General features: G+C 43.7%; 1 protein-coding gene across 9 annotated transcripts in view; it reads left to right on the top strand.

The window, feature by feature from the left end:
• Positions 1 to 23,608, top strand: part of stxbp4 (syntaxin binding protein 4) — a 60,711-nt gene that overhangs the window by 22,347 nt on the left and 14,756 nt on the right. For 6 of the 9 annotated variants that reach the window (XM_040136242.1, XM_040136241.1, XM_040136239.1 and 3 more), the window contains 9 exons: positions 1,758 to 1,837; positions 3,053 to 3,149; positions 3,935 to 4,059; positions 7,086 to 7,175; positions 7,315 to 7,380; positions 15,174 to 15,353; positions 17,750 to 17,866; positions 18,570 to 18,619; positions 21,148 to 21,284. In XM_040136242.1, coding sequence (XP_039992176.1) covers positions 1,758 to 1,837; positions 3,053 to 3,149; positions 3,935 to 4,059; positions 7,086 to 7,175; positions 7,315 to 7,380; positions 15,174 to 15,353; positions 17,750 to 17,866; positions 18,570 to 18,619; positions 21,148 to 21,284 — 942 coding nt within the window. Of the gene's footprint in view, positions 1 to 1,757; positions 1,838 to 3,052; positions 3,150 to 3,934; positions 4,060 to 7,085; positions 7,176 to 7,314; positions 7,381 to 15,173; positions 15,354 to 16,569; positions 16,656 to 16,725; positions 16,928 to 17,749; positions 17,867 to 18,569; positions 18,620 to 21,147; positions 21,285 to 21,444; positions 22,976 to 23,608 lie in introns of those variants that run through there. The other 3 variants (XM_040136243.1, XR_005708169.1, XM_040136244.1) reach the window with 3 other exon arrangements.

Below are 23,608 nucleotides of genomic sequence, written 5' to 3'. Positions count from 1 at the left end.
AACAACAATACAAGGAAAGTAGGGTTTGTGACACACACACCTGTGATGTCCTGCTGTAAGTTGTGAAGTGTGAATGGAAGTTGGGCAGCAGATCTGATGGACTCAGTGCCAGGGAGGAGGCAGAGCTGGGGACAGATGGCGTGTGTTTGGCTGCCTGTCTGAGGAAGAAGTGAGGCGGGCGGGAGGTCTGGTCTAGGATTGGCTGAAGAGTTTAAGCATCCTGTCTGTGTATAGTGAGGGATCCTATGGTCTTTCTCCATGTGTGTATTATTGTGAATTGTCGTGTTTTTTGTCTAACGTCACAACTACAGACTGAAATGTTGTTCAGAATGAGGATGTTGAGGGTGGAAATGGGTGTTTGGAACAGAGGGAATTCACTGCAGTTTTTAGAGCTTCAGGCTGGATCAATCTGGTGTGGTGGTTTCAGCCTGTACGCTACATCGCACACTAAACCATGTAGGGCACCATGGACGAGGGCCAAGGAGGACACCACTGTTGAAAGAAAGGCACACTAATGTTTGCAAAAACTCTCATAGATGAGCCACAGTCTTTCTGGGATAGTGTTCTATGGACAGAAGAAACCAAAGTAGAGCTCTGTGGGAATAAACTGCATCGGTTTGTTTAGAGGCGACGAAATGAAGCCCGTAAGGAAAAGAACGTCCCACCTACAGTAAAACATGGTGGAGCTTCTATCAGGCCGTGGAGCTGCTTTGCTGCCTCTGGTTCTGGAGTCTTTGAATGTATCAGAGGAAAGATGAAATCAGAAGATTACCGAGGCTTTCTAGAGAGAAATGTGTTACCCAGTGTCAGAAAACTGGGTTTCAGGTGAAGGTTTTGGGTCTTTCAGCAGGACAGCGACCCAAAGCACAAATCCAGCAGCACAAAAGAATGGTTGAAAAGGAAAAGGTGGACACACGCTGTGTATGTGGAGAAGGACACAGGGAAAGGACACAAATGCAGACTCACAGGCATGTTCAGTTTAATGATACTACTACAGTCGGTTGGGAGGACAAGATGGCAGGCAGGAATCCAGGAAACTAGCTGACAGGAAAATATACGTGAGGAAAACTAAGGAGTACGACCAGGGACAAAAAAACAGAAGATCCAACACAGGTAGTAAACAAGGACATCAGGGATCATACACAGACGAACTGACAAGAAGAGAAGGGAACACAGAGACTGAAAAACCCAAGGGAGGCAGGGGTCATTGGGAACAGGTGAAACACATCGGGGCAGGGGGAAGACCATCACAGAAGTATGAAAAAATCAAAGACAGGAAGTAAAACAACCAACAGACACACAAGGGAGTAATTCCAAAGTAAGACAGGTAACTAAGAAAGCCCAAGAGTCACTCAGAGGGCAGGTCCTGACACTGTCATCAGTTTGTTGTCGTCTGACCTTCATCAGGCAAAATTCACAAACTATATTGTATGTATGACTTTTGCCTGTGTGGATTCCTTGTCTTTCTAATAACAATGAAAGAAAAAACATGTTAATATGAGAGTCAGTGTCTTTAAAGAGGTCAAATCTCTGCATGAGAGTCATGAAAGATGACGTGTGATTTGGTTTAATTTATGTAACCATGTTGTATTAAAAGTTCTGCCTTCTGTTCAAGGCAACAGGTTCGGTTTCTTTTTATTTTGTCGTCTTTCTGAACAGTTTGTGTTGATTGAGTCACCTTAATGTTGTTTACTGACGCGCTGCAAACTGAGCTGAGTTTTAAAAATGCAAATCTCTCTGTATCTTTCTTTCTCCAGAGGCTGCCAGCAGTCAGCCTCCTCAGAGGAAATGCTCCCTCAGCACCAGCTGTCGCCTCAAACTCGAGAGGTTGGAGCAGGTGTGTGTTTGTTTTTCTGATTTATTCAGATTTTACTTGTCATATGAATAAAGAGCCAAAGTCCTGCCCCACAACCAGGTTAGCTTCTGTTGCACTCCAGCTTTATACCAGCTTTTCGTTCTGCCGTTTCCCTCCAGTCGCTGTACGTTTAGGAAGCAGAGTAGTCCTGAAGCCCATTTTCAACTCACTCAGATGTGTCTTTGCGTCGGTTCATGCCTCGTCTTTCCATTCGCTTTGAATGCGTTCATGGCAGCTCTAAAATTCACCTTGACTTCTGTCTGAACACACCTTTAGAGGGTTTCTTTCATCGGGCTTTCTGAAAAACTTCTGTCCATATGAATGTTGAAATAATTTAGTCAGTTTGCTGACTGGTCAATTAACAAACAAATGATCCAAAACAACTTTGATAACTGAAGAGTAGCAAAACAAACCAAACTGGTTCTGTTTTGGGATGTTCTGCTTTTTTCTGTTTTACATCACTTTAAGTTGAATATTTGTCGCTTTTTGAATTGTTGGTCAGACAAAACAAAACATTGCATCTCTGGTAACTTCTAATGTGCATTTTTCACTATTTTTTTGTCCTTTTACAGACTAAATGATTAACTGATTAATTGAAAGTCAATCGGAGTGAGATAATTGTTAGTTACAGCCTCAGTCCATTTCCTAAGGTACAGTGCTTTTGAAAAGTATTTTCAACCTTTCACTGTTTGCATACTTTTTGTGTTATAGATGTGATTTAAAAATGATTAAATGTACTTTTTTGGCTTCAAAAACAGGGTTTTTGAAGTTTTTTTTGTAAATGAATGATTTCATTTTACTATTTTCAACGGGATCAGCAACATGTGATCATTCAACAAATGTGTATCAATAACAAGCCTCTGCTTCAACCCACAGGCAGGCTTCAGTTGGCCCCTTTGTCAGTTGAAAACCATGTCATCTCCATCTATCTTTTGATTTGCAATGAAACATTACCTGCTCCTTTATGAACAGAGTATATTCTACAACCGCACAGGCTCATAGAACATTTCGTAACCTCTCGATCTTTGCAAACATGGAGGGTTGCTGAGCTTAAAGCAGATCCTGAAAGTTTGGAGATACGGGGTTTTCACTTGATAGCGACATGCATGTGGTTGTTTGCCAATGTTTGTTTCAGGGGCATCACCACTGAGAGCTGTGTGTGTGTGTATTGATCTGTGTGTGTGTGTGTGTGTCCAGGCTCTAGACCTGATTGGTCTGAAGCCCACAGAGGCTCAGCGGCAGGCAGTCAGGTCCAGACTACGAGCTGATCCAGCTGGGACGGTGGCCTTCACAGGTAAGACAGCAAATCACCTGTGAATTTCTCTCTTATTCCTCCAGGTGAATTCACCTGTAAGTTACCCTCTGCTCAGGTTAACTGGAACCAATCTGTTCTTCATCAGGAATGTACTCTAGCTTCGTCCTCTTTTTAACCTTTCCACTGCAGCAGTCCCAGTACCCGGGGCCAGCCCATATCTGTTAATAAAATGCGACCTGCCGTTGCCATTTTGAGCAGGTCGCCTTGAGGGGCACATTTGTCTCTCCAAATGGCTAAAATGGATGTGACATTGTTGTGCTTCATTTCTGTTGCTTCACATTTGGTAGAGTTGCAGTTCAGAAGGTTTAAAACAGCTTCAATAACAGCAGTGTTGACTGAGTCATTGTTTTAAGGCTGTTATTCACTCTATAATTTAGATTAGGTGGAAGTAAAACTTTAAAATCTCTCTCTGGCCTGGTGATGGGAACAGGGAGACTCATTGTATTTCAAAGTTCTTCCAAGTGTCCTTTATCCATAAAGCCCAAGCTTGTTCATTTTGGCTGTTGTTTTTCAGTTGCGGAGCAGTTACTGATTGAATTTTGGTGTGTTTTTTCAGAACTCTGAGAAATCTGTCTATGGCTTATTAACTTTGCCTTTTAAATATTTAATTGAATGTAAGATTTGTAAGTGTCATGTTAGCTTTAACCTTACGTGAACTCTCCCTTCAGCTTAATCATCTATATGTTTCTTAACCCTTAAATCATCTTTAAATGTCATGTTTTTCTAGCGAAGTTCTGTGTCTTGTGGGTGTTTTGTGTTTCCAGATTTTGAGAGCCTGATCAGGGAGCTGTTCAAGCCTCAGCTGGAAGAGCTGGCCGTCACCAAGCCGGGGTCGAGGTTCACGTCTGATGACCTGTGCAGTTTGTTGGAGTCACCTACAAACCTGCGGGTAGGACCAGCACTGCAGCACGGCTGCTGGCTGATGAACCACAGCAGACGCTCGCCTTTTTGAAGTCCGTATGTCTAAAAATAACAATAGGTGGTTTGTCAGTGCTGTCCAAAACGAGTTATACTGGACCTGCTGAGCTTCCATCCACATCACTGGTTACACAAAACCCTCACCCATGTATGCAATGTAATGGTGAGTTTTTAGCCTCATTGATTTAACCAGCTAAGCAGCAAAGCTATTTCGCTGTTAAGCTAAAGTTAGCTAAGCATTAGCTCGCTATCAACTATGTTGATATTAACCTCGACTTTCTTTGTGCAACTTCAAGTGTGGAACTAAGTCAGACGTTGTTGCGTCTCCGTCTGTAATTTTCGACCCGCACTGCAGTTCCAAACTCGTAATTGTTGATGCGCCAATGAGATGATATTTGGTATAATTTTCTTCCAACTGCCGGGGCGGGAATGAGTAGCGTTAATGTTAGTTGATTTTTAATCTCTGGGCTTGGTGTAAGGTATCAAGTATTTTCAAGTCAAAAGGCTCAAGTCATCAGTGTTAAAGTCCAAGTCGAGCTACAAGTCTGAAGTCATCAGATATATGACTTGAGTCTAACTCGAGTCCAAGTCATGTGACTCTTTGTACACACCTCTGAGTCATAGAATCCGAATCGGATGTAGTGTCCAACTCAAGGAAAAACAAGTAGAAAATAGGCAACATTCAACTTGTACACAGCAGGATGGAAATACTCATACTTACCTTTTTAACCCAAATGTATTAATTTAAAAAGATAATTTCACTTTTTTACTTTTTACAATACTTTATACAGTAGCTCTGCTTAAAAAAATAAATAAAGTAGGTTTAGGCCTTTTTGTATTCTTGCTTTTCTTCAGAAAGAACCAGATTCAATACGTGGATTTAGAAAACAAAAGTATCTCCACGCAGCACACGGTAGGAAACAACACCATGAGTCTCATCCGATCCCTGTCATGCTCATGTCTGGTAATTAGCTGGTGTGATGTGGCGGTACGCTGGTCCTGACCACTGAGCTGCGGCTCAGAGTCGTATCGACAAGGACTCGCCGGCTGTGATCTGTTGACGCTGTCGGTGGAGGGGACGTGCAAACTTTCCCCTTCAGCAGGGTGTAAAGATTTTCTCCACTGCCGGGGTCGCACAGTATCAGAGCAGTAATCAATTACAGCCTGAGAGCAACAAACAGCAACACCACATTTTTAAAGTACGAAGCAGCAAAACCTGCCGGGAAAAACAGAAATAGGAAACAACAGGACAAATCCCGTACACCCATTAAAAACACATCGGTGAGTCACACAGATGCTCTGGGTGACATGTTCCTTCATCACCATCGACACACACACTGTAGTTTAGATAAACTCAGTCCCACACACACACACCGCCCTGCCGCCACAAACACTCACTACAGCAACAGATGTGGATTAATCCACCGCTGAACATAGTCCCAAACAAATGCAGTTTCCTCCTGTTTGTTTGATTAAAAACTACAGTGAGCAGCTGTTTTCGGAAAATTACTGAACCTTTTTAATGCTTTATTTTGTATTTTCATATTGCAACAGTCACTCAGACACACAGGATGTAATTTAACAGTCCAATAAAAAAAATAATACAGCAGGGAAGAAGTTGATACCTCCCACCTTCTTTAATGTTTTTCTTTTTTTTTTAAATAAAATAATAAGTAAATAAATGCAACATAAAAAAGAGCACCTTCAAGTAAAAAACTATAACCAGGATTAGGAAGAATGAAACTCATCGAAGAAAACCAAACCAAAACACACTGTTGTATCCCTGAATGTCCAAATGTTCATTAAATCCAGAGTAATTATCTGTCAAAGGGTTAGTGAAGGGGTTTAATCTGTTAATGGCCCGGTTGATAAAAGGTCTAAGGGATTTTTGATGACTTTGTACTAGTTTACATTGTTTTAATTAGTTATTAATACAGTAAAAACGTGAACTTTATCAATTACATGAGCCCTGTCAGTACCTTTGGACTATAATTTGACACTAAAGGCACTCAGCTACTTATTTTTTAACTTTACAGCTAAAGATCATAAACCTTTTACTAAACCCATAAACTGTGGAGGGTTTTTAATGGCAAGTTTCTGCCTGATTTTTTTTCCTTCATTCAGACAGTATCCAGGCCACGTGGTCTGGAACAATAACGTAGGCCTAATATATTCTGGAGATCAACACTTCACTAGTTTAAGGGGGTTTGGGATCGATTAATGTAAATATGATATTATTTGAAGAAATTTATAGTATAACAGGCGAGTATAATAAAGCAATAAGCCCCAGGGGACCGAGGTGTTGTTAGGCAGCCTAGCAAAGCCTCGGTGTCTTGGGGCTTATTGCTTTTATAAAACGGTTACCACGTAAACTTCACGAGGTTTCATAAAATAACCACGCAGCACCAAAAAAAAGCAATCATTTGTTGATAACAGATGATCATTCTTCCGCCGAGCAATGTAGTTCTGCAGCGACATTTAGCAGAGCGGTTGTCAAGCAACGCACAGATGCAGTGGAAAGCATGCTCAAAGACTTGGGGTGATCATTAACATTTATCTGGACATCGCCATTAATTGTGCAGCTGTTGAAGTAGCGTTCAGTATGTTAGCACTCCTCTCTGCTGGTACAGGGGCGTTTGGCTCTGGACAGGTGCGTTTTAATCGCGCGGTGCCAGGAGCAAGATCAGTGCTCCAGCTTCTTCTCTCGTTGGAGTTCGGGCGCCGCACTAAAGGGACGATTAACATTTATGCCCTGCCAGTGGCGCAGGAATACCGATGTAATGCAGTCACAGGTGTGTGTTTATAGAGTATTTTACAACAGCTTCGAACGCGGCTCAGCCAATCACAGTACTGTCCGTTTTATAATACCTTGGTTTATCTTAATGAGGGTAATTTCTTACCCTACTTTGTCATCTGTTGCCTGTTCGGGGTGTGTGTGTGTGTGTGCGTGTGTGTGTGTGCGTGTGTGCGTGCGTGTGTGCGTGTGTATGTGCGCAGCCGTCGCTGTCGGACTCGGAGGACCTGGAGGAGATGGAGAGGCTGAGGAAGGAGCACATCGAGGCTCTGAGGGAGATCAAGAGGCTCCAGGTAAAAGAAGACACACACCTGCTCAGCTAAGCTATTTTAATTCATTTCAGGATGTTTACTCTCAAATTGTTCATTTGATGATCACCTGCTTCCTGCTGACGTATGTGTGCACTACCGGTTGATTTTCTCTCCTCCACAGGAACAGCTGGTCGAGTCTCAGAGAGTTCACCATCAGATGCAGGAGGAGCTCAGTAAAGTCAAACAGGTGAGTCACACCTGCTACAGGTACGTGGGACAGTACCAGTCTGCTCCTCTCATCTGCCTGGCCTGATTATAATTTAGCAGTATAATAACAATTAGACCAGTGGTTCCCTGAGTCCCTGGGGAGCCTTCAGGATTTATCACATCATTGTTCGTGCACTGTGCCTTTGTAGTAACCTTTTACCAAATAAAAAGACCTGGCGACATTTACATTAACTGTGTCTTACCGAATCAAAGACTCTTAAAAAAACTGCGTATTAAACTCACTCCCTGGCTCTGGAGTTTTTCAGAAGCTCAGCAGTCAGAAAATTACTTTGTTTGACTGTTGGTGCAAACAATGGAAAGGTTTGACAAGGATCTGAAAGAAATGCTGATACATCTCAGCCCTCAACGCAGTCTGAGACAACTGAACCTGTGCCCGCCGACACAACTAAAATCAGTCGGAGACTCATGCTGATCCCCCTTTAACTAGGGTGGTGCCGCCTCTAATACACATTTAATTGAATTGAAACATTTCCGACAGTGTCAGCAGAAAATGAACATTATAAACTTCGTAAAGACAGATATTAGGGCAGATCTGTACCTAATAAAGTGGCCAGTGTGAGGATGATTATATGTTAAAAATATGTAACATTACAATGCAGTTAATGTGCTAATTTTCGTGTCGTATGTTGGTTAAAACTTTAACAAACAGACATAACAAAGAAAGAAAATGAACATATCATGACTTTCTATCAGACTGTTGACAGTTAAAAGAAGAGCGGAACATTAAAGTCTCCTGCTGAAGCACAGAACACCTTGAGAACCAGTGTGAAGTTTCCAACAACAACATTCATAAAGAGGAAATCATGATGATGCTAGCTGTCAGGACAGTGGGTCTGTTGTGAGTCTCTAGCCCCTCTGTTGTGTTTCTATTGTTGGTTTCATCTGGTGGGAGTGTGTGTGGGCTTCTGAAGGGGAGCTTCTTTTAGAATAGATCAGCAGGTCGAGCTCTGCACACACACACACACACACACTCTCAACCTGCAGATTTCATGTTGAAGAGCTTCAAACCAAATTCCCTCTGAGCTCAGCTTTCCTTCCTCCGTTCCCATTGTTGTGTGTGTGTGTGTGTGTGTGTGTAGGAGGTTGAGGCGGACTCGTACAGCATCAGGCTGACAGTGGGAGGAGTGTAAGGCCACTATTGAATCTTTTTTGGGCCGTAAAATAGTTCCTCCTTGTGTTTATTTGTTGTGATTCATAGCTGAAGGGCCTCTGCCTCTCAGGCTCCCACTCGCCTGCCTCTCAACTTTTATTCCGTTGCATAAAACAATCGATATCTACATTTAGACGCGGCTAACAGAGGTACTGCAACAACAAAGACTTGGCCGGGACATTTCCTTTCTGCGATTTGGACCCGAGGACTAGAAATGGGGAGGATTCGGTGCAGTGCTGTTGGCTGTGGATTCAGTCCATGTTCAGGCTTTTATTTTACTGTCATGTACTTCCCGCGCCGACTATCATGTAGCAGCAGCGAGAGCAGACGTCTTTAACACACCTACCCTCTGTTTCCTCCTGAGTACTTGTACAAACAGTTGAATGTTACCAGGTTTACCTACGTTCGTCTTGTTTTAAAACTCTAGTGTCGCCGACTACAGACTCCCCATTGGGTTAGGATCAGGTTTTCTCTGAACTGGATAGTTTTACCTCTTTAGGTCTATGAATAGTATTAGAATGAAACAATCCGAGAGGGGAACTCCTCCGTTGAACTGGTCACAACTCATAGACATATGCAACCTTTGTGTTAACTTTGTCAGTTTTGACAATTTTGTTTGAAAGTGGGAACTATGACAAAATCTTTTACATTTTTCATCTGTGATTAGAAACTAAACAATAATGTGAAAGATGGACACATTTACAAACGCAGTCGTTTCCGTTTCAGTGTTAATTGATCAGCCCGCATGTACCTGCAGAATTGCAGCCACTCAAATGCGCGTCTGGTGTGACACGAGGCTGCCGACGTGTCGCGTCGCACCACGACACGGATAACAGCTACCTGACTGTCGGGTTCAACGCTCTCTGTGGCGTTGACTGCTCCTCACTCTGCATATTTCATGAGTCTGTGCAGACGAGTTAAGCTGACAACCTTTGATCTTCTGAGAGGGATTTCTCCGGGCTGCCGGGCTAGCGTCATCCCCAGATACCTTCTCGGGGCAGAATCTCACAGCTAATTATTTAGTGGCTGAGCCTCAAATTTGAAATCCGTGGCTCGGGAGTGTTTCGAAAGAGAGAGAGAGAGAGAGTGCGTATCTGAGAAAATTCTCCAGCACGGAACTTATTAAATCAGAAAAAGAGCAAACTGAAGTGAACAATCAATCCGGCTCATCTCCCGTCTGTGACTCGTCCTGCAAGGAGCTCCAGCTACAAGTGCATCTTATCTTTTTGGCTACGACAGAATCAGACATGCTATTCAATCACACTGCTGAAGCTGTGTGGGACAGCTCAGGAAAAAGCCAACGCAGTCTGCAGGAGGCAGCTTGAAGGGCACATTCAGTTGGACATTGAGTCAACGGCGGCGTGAACAGACGACTGTGACTTAGTGGATGTTGGCTGTGATGTGCAGTTTTGTTGTTTTCTAACTTTGAAGTGGAAGTCCAACTGTTAGACTTTTTGATTTCTGCACAGTGCAGCAGGGTACAGCTGTCTCCAGGAACACTTTCAAAGCTTTTAGTCAAAACCAGTTGAGGTGTCCTGAACGACCTGAAGTGCATTTAATATTCTTTCCTCTGAGGGTGGTAGTTTACCAGCGCCCTCATGGCTTTCAGTGACATCAGCAGCTTAGAGATGGAGACATTGCACTATTATTACCAAACAGCTAAGTAAAGCAAGAAACTGCCGTGAATGAAATTGCGAGTGTCGTTTCTCAGTGAGCTCGGGGGCAGAAAAACCTCGTTCAGGCCGTCGGGTCGGGATGGAGACAGGACCAGACGCTGCTCTTTTGTTCGGCCTCTCCCTGCCGGGCTGTACAGCCTGTGCACAGCGAGGGATTCTTCTTCCATTGTGCTGACTTTTCTGGAGAGCTGGAGGGTGAGAAGCAGGGGAGAGGCGGTTGACATGCTCCCTCATTAGAGCTGGAGGTCAGGCCTCAAGATAGGGGGCCTCTCAGAGCCCCTCAAGCCCCCCCAAGGCCACAGCTGGAGGGAAGACAGCGCATGCTGGGATCCATTAGTTACCCAACCACCGTAGCCTGGCCACACACAAACACACACACACACACACAAATACAGAGGTTTCACTATAGTTATGAGGACTGCCATTGACATTACGCATTCCTCAGCCCCTTATCCTAACCCTGACCTAAACCTGATTCCAACTTGAACCCTAAAACCAGGTCTGAACCCTCAAACAGCCCTTTGAAGGTGTGAGGACCGGACAAAATGTCCTCACAATACCATAAAGTCTCATTTTAACGACGACTGTGTCCCACTTCCACATAGTGTACTCACACTAGGACGAACACACACACACACACACACACTATGTACCGGTGGTGAGTTCTCTACTCTCTTCATGCAAGACATTAATGTTCTCTCCTGTTTCCTACTAACTCTGACAGTACATTGGGTGATCTAACACCAATGTCAGAGCTCCACCACCAAATGCGCATTTAAAAACCAAACATTTTGCACAGATTACAGTAAACGGTGTCCTCGAGAGACGCACACGACTCAGAATCAGTTTCCACTGGTAGAAAGTGAAGCAAAGAGCTAATAATTCCTGCTGCAGATCAGCCAAAGTTTTAATTTAGGATCTGATCAAACAAAAACCAAACAAAAGCGAGCAGTTACAAGCTCATGTCATTATGTCAGTTCTCAAAATGTTTTCATCAACCTGTTTTTATGTGCATTCTCAATGTGCACATACAAAAACTGTATTTGAAATTGTCGGAAATACACACACACACATACACATATATACATACATACATACACACACACACATAACCACAGCTTTTCTTTTTTCTTGTAACAGTGATTTGCAGAATTAGAAGTGCATGTAGCCCTTCTGAGAAAAGTGAAGCTGACAGATGGACTGCTCTCACTCCCTGTGTGTGTGTGTGTGTGTGTGTGTGTGTGTGTGTGTGTGTGTGTGTGTGTGTGTGTGTGTGTGTGTGTGTGTGTGTGTGTGTGTGTGTGTGTGTGTGTGTGTGTGTGTGTGTCTAAAGGCAGAATAGTCAATAATAAAAAAAGAAAAACTCTTGAAGAACAAACAATGAACCTCCGCCAGAGCTGCCGCTCCTCTAAATTTGCTATTTAAGAGAGAATATTTGGATATGTTTTAAGTGCACATAGTAACAGACAGTCATGCTAATTTTAGGAGGATATGTAATCTGATGTCAAGAGAATAATCTCACCACAAGGTTCATACTATCGCTCTTCGGGAGCTTTTTCAATCATATTATATGATCGTCATCAGCAGATAGAGGTTCCCAGTTGCCTGGAATTGTTCAAATTTCCATTTTCTTTTGAGCCGGTTCTCATTTTGCTCATTGTTGCTGACTGAGAGTTTAAGCACCTCTGTGACTTAGATGTCATGATGGTGTAATAGTTTCCTCCTGGGTTCGTGTTGAATGAGGCAGTGTGACAAAATTCACGACCCACTCCGCTTGCAAAGCCTCGTTATCTTTTAGTGCCTCTGAGGATCACTTTACTGTCTGATGAGAGCAGCGCCGCAGGAGCTCCAGCGTTTATTTCCGTGCTGGGGGGTTAGAGTTACCGGCTGCCAGTGTACCAGCAGCACTGGGAGTGGTCGCTTCCCAGTCCAGAGGGATTACAGTGTCTAATTGTTGCGGGTGTCTGTTTCACTGCCCTGAGAGTTATGTAACTTCCACAGTAAAGTCTGATTTTTCCCTCTTGGCCTCACGCACTGACTGTAGATAAACTGGAGCCTTGTGGAAACCAGATTGATGGAGTCAGAGTCGACCGAGGCCCCAACACTTCCTTAAATAGAGTTAACTAGAGTTAATACCCCAAAAAATTGAAAATAAACCAGCAAAACTAAACAATACGTGGCTGGTAAAGTGCCATTCTTTCAGCGAGTGCAAATGTAGGAAGTACGTGAAAAAACACTGGATAATATTATTTTAATATACATTATCAGAGTCAGAAAGAGGTTTATTGTCAAGTAGGTTTTCCACATACAAGGGTTTTAACTTTGGTGTGTGGTGCAGTTGAAAATATATAATAAAAAGTAAGAGAAAATACAAGCACCGGAGAAGTCAAGCGATTATAAATTAAATATAAAAAACATAGAAATTTACAATAAAAAATCAATAATAAAAAAAAAGACTGGAATGTACACAACAATGACTGAAGAAGGAGAAAAGAAAATCAAAGTGTCTGAAAAGTTAAAAAAAATCAAAAATCTGATGTTTCGACACAAAAATTTGGGGATAAAGCGCCTAAAGTTTTTGACACAAGTCCAAAACATGTTCAAATATCCAGAACCTCCAAAGCCTCCCATCTGGTATCATAACCATAAAACTGTGTTTTTGTTATATTCCGAAAATTAGGGATTTGATGGCACAATTATGAGTTAAAACCAAAACCAGGGATTGTTTTTCTCAAACTTTAATAATGACTAGTAACATGGCCACTAGTACTGAAACCACGAATGAATTAATTGATCTTTTTTTTTAATGTATGTTTTGCTTGCTCTGTACATGTTTAAATGGGGGCTTACAGCACAGCCCAATGATGTCCCGTATGATAAGTCTACTGACGTTAATATTCTCTTTTTATTTTGCTCTGCAGCTTCTAAAGTATTTCAAAACTTTACGTTTTAATTTTAATTTTATTTTTGAAGCACTGTAAAAATCTGTCCAGGGACTGCAGGTGAAGAAACAGCCTCTTGGCAAATAAACAGAAATGTTTTATTAATCCGTTTTAAGGATCCCTTTTTGTACATGAACTCGAAAATGACAAACTCAAAACAAAATGGTTATTGATCTTAGACCGTTTTTATTTCAGTCGTAATTTTAGCCTCCTCTGACAGGACGCTCTTTAGCGTTTAGTATCAAAAAGTCAGAATTAGTCCAAGTGATGCTCAGGTAAAATTACAGAGGCACGAACATGATCTTGTTTTGCTTTACGCATCAAACGAAATCCGGACGATACCCCAGTCTGTCTGCTGCTTGTTGTGCACTGTTCCTGTCAAATAATTGACTAAATATCAACTGCAAATCAATGTACAACTGTTTTGATAATGAGCCATTTATAAAGCAGAAATGCCAAATATTCTCTGCTTGTAACTTCTCTAATGTGAGGATTTTCTGCTTTCATACAATAAGTTGTCACCTCTGCCTCTTCTGGGACATTTGATGAAGTTTTTTCACCAATTTCTGTCATTTTACAGACAAAATGATTAATATTATTGATCAGGAACAAAATTAGCAGATAACGATAATGAAATTAAACATTGGTTAGTTAGTTAGAAGATATAAAGCACAAAGATACAGTAGATGTGACAGCATACAAACACCCTACCCATCCCACTGTAGCGTGCAGTTAGTGTGTGGGTCACTACTCGGACAGACTGTGTCCGTGGAGCTGAAAACAAACAAACAAACAATGAAAAGAAAATTCGAGAAAAGGACCTTCAACCTACCAACAGGGACTGACGGCCTGACTAGGTTTTCGTGTTTAGCAGGAACGTTACTCATACTGTGCTGACAGTGTTACTCTAGATGGTGGTCGAGATGCGGACATTTCCCGGTGTGTCGGTGTCAGTCTGACCGTTGGTCCGCCACTTCGGTCCAGACTGAAACGTCTCAACAACTATAAAGTGGATTGTCATTCATTTGTGCAGACGTTCATGTTCTCCAGAGGATCGACTGAAATAACTCTGGTGATCCTCTGACTGTTCCTCTACCACTACCATCAGGTCAACATTTTTAATGTGTGCGCTACTTCAGTTTTTTGACCAAATACCTGCAGAGCGTTCCCATCAGCCTCGGGCGCACTCTGTGTTTGGTTCTAGTCAGCGAATGGTAGCGGGCTAACGCGCTAAACTGAGATGGGGGGACGCGGTAAACATTGTACCTGCTGTACCTGAGTGCAGCCTCACAGAGCTGCTGGCTCGGCTGAAGACTCGCGGTCTGGTTTAGTTCTATATTGTAAAGACCCCAGACAGACATTGGCACATTTCGTCTGCACTTTGGATGAAACTGTGTGCAGGAAAGGAAAAGGAAATTTTGAGGAAATGAGAAATTGGTCATTAAAAAGATCAACATTAAGAGCGTGAATCAGTAGTTTTAGAGAGTGAGTTTTCAGTACTTGTCTCTTATATGTAATGTTTTGTACTGGAGTGAATGAAAATTAGGCTTTTCACTCTGCAGGATCCACAGGAATAAAACACACTGGTCATTCCTGTTTTTCTTTATGGGTGGATGCTACACTGCGAATGTCGGTAACCTTATCAGAGAGGGAAATATGCTGAGAGGTGACAGGTCTGGGTGAGTCCTGCTGGGAAACGAATGTACAGCCTGCTGATTCAGTCAAACGTCCCTGAGGCCAAAGCAAAGAGCTTCATCACACTAACTCACCCTGACACCAAGAATTCAACATCATGACTCCAGCACCTGGAAAGATTTATGGGGGTTAAGAGGCTTTGAGCGGGCCCTGAACGTTTCACGGAGGCCCTGCTGATACTCTGCTGAGTAATGTGTTCACTTGTCGAGCTCTGATGGTCAATCTTTCTTCCTCTTTTCCTCGTCTGTCCTCCCTCACTTCCCTCCTTTCCTCTGTGGCCTCCCTGCAGGAAGTAAAACTCGGAGCAGAGGAGAGTCGGGCTCTGAGGACTCGGATCCAGCTGGCCGAGGCGGCCCAGAAACAGGCGAGGGGGATGGAGATGGACTACGAGGAGGTGATCCACCTGCTGGAGGCTGAGATCGCCGAGCTGAAGACTCAGAGAGCGGAGCAGCCAGCGCCGACCAATAAGGTGACTGACACCACTGGCTGGTGGGTGCAGTCAGGTGCACTGTTTGGGCAGAACCAAAGCCGGCTTTGTCTTTGTCCTTAGCTCTGATCATAAGACCAAGGGGGCTGCAGAGTGTGGCCACCAAAAGAAACAACAGCGTCCGTTTGGACAAGCTGAAGACAATTCATGTTTACGTTCTCTTGACATGCTCCCTCCTGTGGTTTGAGGCAAATTCATGAAACTTTGGAAAAATATAATGTGCATCAGTGCACGTTTGTATATATATGGTTGAAAGGACGTGGCAAGAAGACGTAATCTAACTCTGACACTTCAAGGAATTCCCCCGATGCTTCCCACCCAAGGTTGCATTTGTGTTATTTACTTAAATGAACCGATGGAAACGTGTCTTCACCAGAAAAGTGACAGGTTGAAGGTTTTGCCGGACGACTCTGGGCTCTGGTTTCGTCTCCACAGACTCCTGAGAGAAATGTCTCACTCTTTGGCCGCTACCTGTTCCACTGTCCTCACCATCTAGTCAGGTTATGTAACACTGCTATGTCTCACGGTGATGGTTTCTCTGTCCTTCAAACATCGGTGACTTTCATGTTAACGTAGCTGCCATCAGACACGACAGGACATTTACAGAAAGAGCTCATGCACAGAGGGAGTAAAGCGGGACAGAGAGAGGGCGCCGTTTCCTGTTTTCTCTCAGGCTGCATCGCAGTTGGATTTTAAAACTTCTTTTTCACATCAGTTCCATCGTTTCACATTATTGGAGAGTAACTCTGCTGCTCGTTTTATAATGTCCAACAGTGCACGAGCACGGACTGGCAGGGTGTTCAGTTTCGATAGATGAGGAATCTCCTCGAGAACTTAAAATCAGCTCTTTCGGGGATTCCGTGTTCATTAAACTGAACTCACAACTGTGCCTAAGGTATAATGAATGAACTAAAGCAATCTTAGAGGACGGTGCGAGACACACATTACTGTCTGCATCTTTTGACTCGTGCTGCTGTGTCCTTTACAGCGATCTGACTGCATTCAATACAGACTTGTGTCGTGGTGAAAGTGATACGGGAATGTTACGAGGTCCTGGAGCTGAAACAAGGAAGAAAAAAAAAACGAAAAACCGCACATTTTACGTGTCACACAGTGATTTGATTGTTTTTACAATAGAATAAAAACATTGATCAGTACAGCTTGAATTCCTAACTATTTCTTTTTTCTGCCTGCACAGATTACATTTTTTGCAGTGCCTTCTCTGACTCCACTTCCTCCTCTCCAGGTTTTGGTTTCCTCCTCCATCAGCAGCAGTGAATCTGGGTCAGTGTATTGCTCTGTCTTATTCAGTGACAGAGCTGCTTCCCTCTCTGACGTTGCCCTTCTCCAACAGGTTATTTTTATAGAAATCTGGCTAGCAACCTGCAGGTCAGCAGCGACAGGCTGGCTGCGGACGGCGAGCGGACGAGCTGAGTCCAGCAGGAATCGGGTTTTACAGATCTGTAGGGAGAAAGGAGCCCTTCTCTGCTGCACCGTACATTTTATGACTTCTCTGAAAATAAAGCACTGACTCAGACTTTCTCCAAACTGCAGAGGCAGGTCATTCACAAAGAAATTCTCTGAAAGTGTCATAATATTCTGTCCACACTCACAAGACACCCATTTCCTCCGTCTCTGCACTCGCCAGTACTTTGCTCCTGCTCAACTTACATCTGCAGGATGTGAAAGTGCTTACAGTGCAGATTTAAAGCATATTTTTAAACATTATTAATCAATCTGCCGATTATTTTCTCAACTAATTGTTTAGTTTAAAAAAATTATGAAAAATGCTCATCGGAAATTCCCAGAGTCCAAAGTAAAGTAAGGAATTTAACTCAGACATTTTCGGTCATTTGGGAGCAGCAACCTGCTGAAGTCTCTGCCGGTTGTTTTGTTTTAATCAATTGTTATAAGCTGCACGTCACATCTTATCAGGTTCAGAATTATCTCAGGCAGCCGGGAAAATAAATGGACAGACAGTTTTCCATTTTCCAACAACCACTAATCAACAGTATACAACATAGAAAACTAAAGAGAAGTGTACAACTACTGTAAAAGCTTGTTCTTCCTCACATTTTCTTTAACTGTTTTCATTAATGATTGGTTATCATGAAGTGCATTTGGTTATTCATGTGCATTTAATTATCAGTTCATCTCTTGACGTGTTGTTAAATCGTGTCGTCCAGTTGTCGGGTTTCGATGCTTTTGGGGGGGGGGGCTAATCATGGTACAGGTGCCCACTCCCCTCATGAAATGTTAGGGTGTGCACACGCTCTGTTTTATGTATAAAGTATGCGGGATTGGGTGACTCGTATAACTTGAACCAGGGAGACAGCAGACTGCTAAGAAACGTTTTTCTTGTTCTTCTTTCATGGCAGGAGGAGACGGAGGAGCTGAAGAGGAGAGTGGCTGTCCTGGAGTGTCAGCTGCGGAAGAGCGAAGCGACCAAAAAGGGCTTTGAGATGTCAACGGGAAAACTGCTGAGTTTCGTTGAGGTAACCTGGAAACTGCAAACCAGAGGAACCGTTATTCAGTGTTTTTCTTCCCGTCAACAAATCCCGTGTGCTGATCCAAACCAGTGACGAACTGATCCCTCTAACCAGAACCGCGTGTGTGTCTCTACAGCCCCATATATCTGATTCCCCTGAGCCGTAGAGCTCCACTGTTTCCAGGAACTATTACTCCCACACACACCGTCCTGCTGCCCCAAATACTCACTACAGCACCAAATGTGGATTAATCCACCGCTGAAAATAGTCCCCAACAAATGCACCGTTTCCTCCTGTGTGTTTGTTAAAAAACTACAGTGAGCAGCTGCCACACACAGTCGGTTTGAGTGTTTTTATGGAATTTGTTGACAGGAAGAAAAATGTGGAATAACACCAGACTTTTCTTTTTAAAGAGGCTTGAAGGGACTTTTTTCACCTGCACACAGAGGAAAGATTTCGCTGCGATACGTGTTCCCTTTTATTCTTCTCCATTACAAAAAAATGATAATAGAGAAAGAGGGAGCTTCAAAAGACCGTTTTACCTTCCGTTTAGGGACGCCTCCAGCATGATTCTAGGTTATGTAATAAACCCCGGTGCAGCTGGATCTCAGTTTTCCAAAAACAGTCAAAGAAAAACAGCAGAGAAACGAGACAATAAAAGAACATGAGTCAAGTTTTATTTGTTTCTTTTCTGTGTCTGTTTCTGCAGAATGTTCAAGAGTTCCTGCTTGAAAGCCACGGACCAACGAAGAGCTACAGGTAGAGAGGGGGTGTGTGTGTGTGTGTGTGTGTGTGTGTGTGTGTGTGTGTCTGTGTCTGTGTCTGTGTGTGTGTGTGTGTGTGTGTGTGTGTGTGTGTGTGTGTGTGTGTGTGTGTGTGTGTGTCTGTGTGTGTGTCTGTGTGTGTGTGTCTGTGTGTGTGTGTCTGTGTGTGTGTGTGTGTGTGTGTGTGTGTGTGTGTGTGTGTGTGTGTGTGTGTGTGTGTGTGTGTGTGTGTGTGTGTGTGTGTGTGTGTGTGTGTGTGTGTGTGTGTGTGCGTGCGCGTCTTTACCTGAGTGTAAATTATACTTACACACCCATATACAGACACCGTTCCTCTCAAAACTCTGCTCCATGTTGCCAAAATGTGAGCCACTCATGGTCTTCCACCACATGACCCCCCCTGGGTCAGTACCCCTTGAGTCTTTCCTCTGGCTGCGGGTCTTCACGGCACAACAAGCTGCCTGAGGACTAAACCCCAAACCTCAAACCCTCTGAATGGTCCCGGTACTCCAGTGCCTTTCCAGTCGGCCACATGACCTGCCTAAAGGTGGTCCCGTCTTTTCCTTTGGACAGCACCCAAAGGGAAGAGTCAAAGGCTCCAAGACCTCAACACCTTTGTTAGTCACATAATGAGAGAACCTGCAGAGAGCAGAGCCCATTAGCCCAGGTTACACACAGACACTCACGCACTCACTCAGTGGTCCAGCTTGGCCCACTTCAGCCCAGGTAGGACAGCAGTTGGCTCCTGTTAATGGCCGCAGCGTGAAACGCAGCGAGGCGGCGGTGTTATGAAACGTCTCGACCTGCAGAGAGAGTGTGAGGTCGTTGTGTGTGTGCAGTCAGAGCGTCACATCATCGTCAAATTATGTGATCACCAAGGACACCACGGAAGAAGAGGAAAAGAAAATCAGAGTGTTCTGAGCTGCAGCTCTTTCTTCTTCTTTACTGGAGACCCCCCCCCCCATATCTTTCCTTTTTCGTTTGCTCCCCTACTTCCTTCTTTCTTTCCTTCCTTACTTTTTTCTTTATTGCTTCCCTCTTTCTTTCCTTCCATATGTCTGTCCTTTCTTTCTTTTGCCTCCTTCTTTTTTATTTCGGTTCTTTCCTGTTGGTCTTTGTTTCTTTCTTTTCTCCTTTCTTTCCCTTTATCTTTCCTTCTATTCTTTAATCGTTGTTTCTTTTTTCTTCTCTCCCTATGTTATTCCCTAATGAATCTTTCTTCTATGCCTCCTTCAGTCCTTCTTTCCTTCCTGTCTTTCCATCTTTCCTACCTTCCTTCCTTCTCATTGGTACCTTCTCCCTTGGATATTTGATACCATTTTACTCATGATAATTGTTTAATTTTACTTCAGTAATCTCTTTAAAGCAGGACTTTCATTTGTAATCCACTCTTACATGGAACCGAGCCTGTGCCTGTCGTGTCACCTCCTCTCTGTTTTCCTGCCGCATTGAGTTCTGATCCCGCAGATTGCGAAGGGTAACGTGGCACTATCAGCCCCGTCTGGCCAGTTGTGTAAGTCTGATTCTGTAAATCAGGTCAATCGGTCATGTTATTAAGTCACCCAGTTTTGACACCTCCTGCCAGGTTTCCTTTTATTTCAGTTCAGGTCAGTGGGACACCTCATCTCGTCTTTCATAACGGCAGGACCCCCTGGTCTTGTTGTTTCTTTTTAGTCACCTGTCCACGTGTATCTAGGCCACTCGTAGGCTGAGGTGCAGGTTTGCCGGCCTTTTGTGATTCTAAATATTACTCTCATTAATAACCCCGTAATGAGAAAAGAACATTTCACTCAGGAGAGAAGGAGGTCGTAAGTTCTGCTCATCCTGTCTGCGTTTTGGAACGACCGCAGTGCTTTCTCTGTGAGTCTGAAGTGAGCGCTCAGATCTCGGAATAACAACTGCAACCGTGGTGACGTGGTCATTTCAGCAGCTTCGCAAAGCGTTTTCAGCTCGCTCGATCATTCAAACCACTGTAGGTGTTGAGTTTGTTCATCGGGCAGCTTCACGAGTGTTATTTTAAAGTGTTGGCGTCGCTCCTCCAAACTACTAAACCACATCCAAGAAACTTTAGTCGGTCCTGGATCGAAAACCAGGCTGAAGGCAACGAAAGACCCGCACGGTGTACTGTTAGCTCCCAGCAAATTTAATTTAACTGAGCTTTAACAGACATCTTCGCCAAGCGTTGTCTAAATAAATAAATAGCCTTGGGCCACTTTTGTACACAACCTCCTGGTAACGCACACTTTATCGCTATACAATGTCACCCGACTTCCTCCGTTGCTCCCATCATAACAACTACAGCTGCTAGAGGTCGTTTAACAATAAAATGTAACTACGGCTCGTAATAATCTGCTGCGTAGACGACCTGTGGGCTCGTCGTGTAGAGTAGTTGAGGAACCCCGCGGGCCGTGCACGGTCACCATGTAGGTCCGCTGACGCTCCCTGGGACCTCTGTGAGGCTCCGTGGATGCGGACGTTTGTAGTCGTAGCTTTCCACTGCTGACTCATCCCTCTCCCTTTTTGCAGCTCTGGAGACGTTAAAGTCGGGGCGTCGTCTCAGGGCCTCCCTCCTCGCTACAAGAAGAGTCCGTGGACGGCGACCACGCTGGCCCAGGAGGCGAAGGAGCTCACACGGACTGTCAGAGCCATCCTGGAGGTCGACTGTAAGTGATCGCCTCCACGCATGCAGGTCTGCATGTCCTCCACCTCCTCCTCCTCCTCTCTGTGTCTGTGCTGCCCTGCACGCGACTCCCGCCGAATGAAGCTAAAACCAAACCGATCCTGCCAACCTGCCGTTGTAAGTGACTGTCCTCCCCGTTTCAGTGCTGACCTTCTAGAGGACCGGACTGTAGGAGAACAAAGTCAGCGAGGCTCTGAGACGTCAGCAGGAAATCGGCAGCCAAATGCGAATCCCAGCACTCTCTTCCCCGACAACTCCTCGTCTCCTCAGTACCTGCTAGCAAGGGACTCATGTCTCAACTCTGCATGAAACACTGTTTTGTTTCTGTGAAGCAGCGCATTTATCACTGCACATTTGCTGAATATTCACTACTCACTAAACTGCGGCTTTATTCCAGTGTTTTAACCTGCATATGGAAAGGAAACGCACACGTCGCTATTGAAGTATGATACGTAGTCGTTGCACAAGTTAAAATGTATGATTGGCTGAAAGCTCTCAGCATGAAAACTTTGTCTGAAAAAATTGCTAAAAACAGTCAGTTTATCTTGTGAAAAACCTTTCTACAGGTTGATACACTGGAAGGAGACCACTGTCATGTCGATGGACTACATGAACGTTTTAAAGTTCGGCCCATTGAACCTTTTCAATCATGTGACAAGAGTGACAGAGTAATTGCACCAAAACCAACCAACCAAAAACTCTGGAAATTTCAAGAAGAAAAGCTGAAATATTTTGAGACAAAAAGTCAGAAAAGATTTGATATTTTTTCTCTTAATTTTTTAAATAATTTTACTCTCAAAGTATCATTTTTCATATAGTTTCTGAAAATCTCCTATTTTTTATATATATACAGACACACACAGACACACCCACACACACACATACTCAATGAATGTATATAAACACCAACAGGCTGTCAGGCCCCGTGACGACAGGTGTGGTTAAACAACCTGCCCAGGGTGAGAAAGATCTCAAAGCAATTATCAATTCAAAAGGTCCATCTCTAGAAGTACAAAGGCAGTACATCACAATATCAGCTACAACAGGACCCTTCCCTCCGCCAAGTTCAGGGGAAATCGGTGCAGTGGTTTTTGCAGAACCCTGCTGACATAAAAAACAAATCAACAAGCAGAGTTGACGGAACACACGACCTCCGTGGCGGAGGTAGAAGTACATCACAATACCAACAATACGTAAAAGAATAAGTTAGAAAAAGGGAACCATAAAATGCTGCTCAAACTGTAGCTGGAAATCAGAAACTTTTTTTTTTAAAGGAAATTTTGTTGGAGACAGTGTGTAGGCGTTGGACAAACGTAGAGCAATGGACAAAACTCTCAAAACGTCGGCGTAGTCCTCCGAATATTACCTACCCTTAAACTGTCTATGTAGCATCAATAAGTACCTTCATTTAAGGAGCACTATGAAACACTATAACACTTCAGCGTGACAATATCATACGGTTGCCATTTACTGTAGCAGACGCTCTCTTCCAGAGCGAGTTAAACCCGGTTAGGAAACTCCTCAGTGTAGCTTCCTGTCTGTCTCGCAACTCACAGTTATCTGATCAATGTGTAGCTTTGTGTTTGAGCGGCTGGATGCTCGTGTTTGTGCAGTAGCTTAGCCAGCAAAACAAAGCCCAGAAATAGTACAGGAGGAGAAATCCCGAAAAAAAAATCCCTCACCCGCCTACCAACACGAGGTCAGGAGGGACGAGGGCAGACGGCGAAGGGGCTGTGGCATTTACATGGAAACACAGCCATCGAGTTCTGATACAAGCACTCACGAAAGGGCCGTTCCAGCCTGACTGGACGCACACAGGCTTTTATCATGTTGGGAGTTATTTGCTGTATGTCCTTTGTCTTTTTTGGAGTAAATATTCTGAAACCAACTGTCTACATATCATGAGTTCTTCTTTGTTAAGAGAACCAGCCATTTCAAGCTCAAACTGAGTCAAATTTAGTTATCGCGTCTGGATTACCCCGCAGACTGTAGCTGCTGGAAAAGTCTCGATTTGGTTCGTCTGTTTGACCAACCCGGGTTGTAACTGATATAATGAGATGAAAAATGATTAACAAGTCATTTTGGTTAGGAAAACGACTGCCACCGTGCTCTTTCTAACCAAACGGGGCTTGTTTGGAATGCAAAGACTAACAAAAGCACAAATTTTAGTCTAAGGAATTTTGCGTTTATGTCAAAGGTTTATTGAGAATTCTCATTTCTCCAAACGTAGAAGACGAACAATAAGAACGCTGTGAAAAAGATCTTTTGTCAGTTGCATTGAAAACCCACCTGTTCAGCCTCCTCTCG

This window comes from Xiphias gladius, chromosome 9 (assembly GCF_016859285.1).
Source record: "Xiphias gladius isolate SHS-SW01 ecotype Sanya breed wild chromosome 9, ASM1685928v1, whole genome shotgun sequence".
NCBI classification, from domain to species: Eukaryota; Metazoa; Chordata; class Actinopteri; order Istiophoriformes; family Xiphiidae; genus Xiphias; species Xiphias gladius.
Note: the sequence above shows the minus strand (reverse complement) of the source record. Positions and strands in the feature narration are given on the sequence as shown.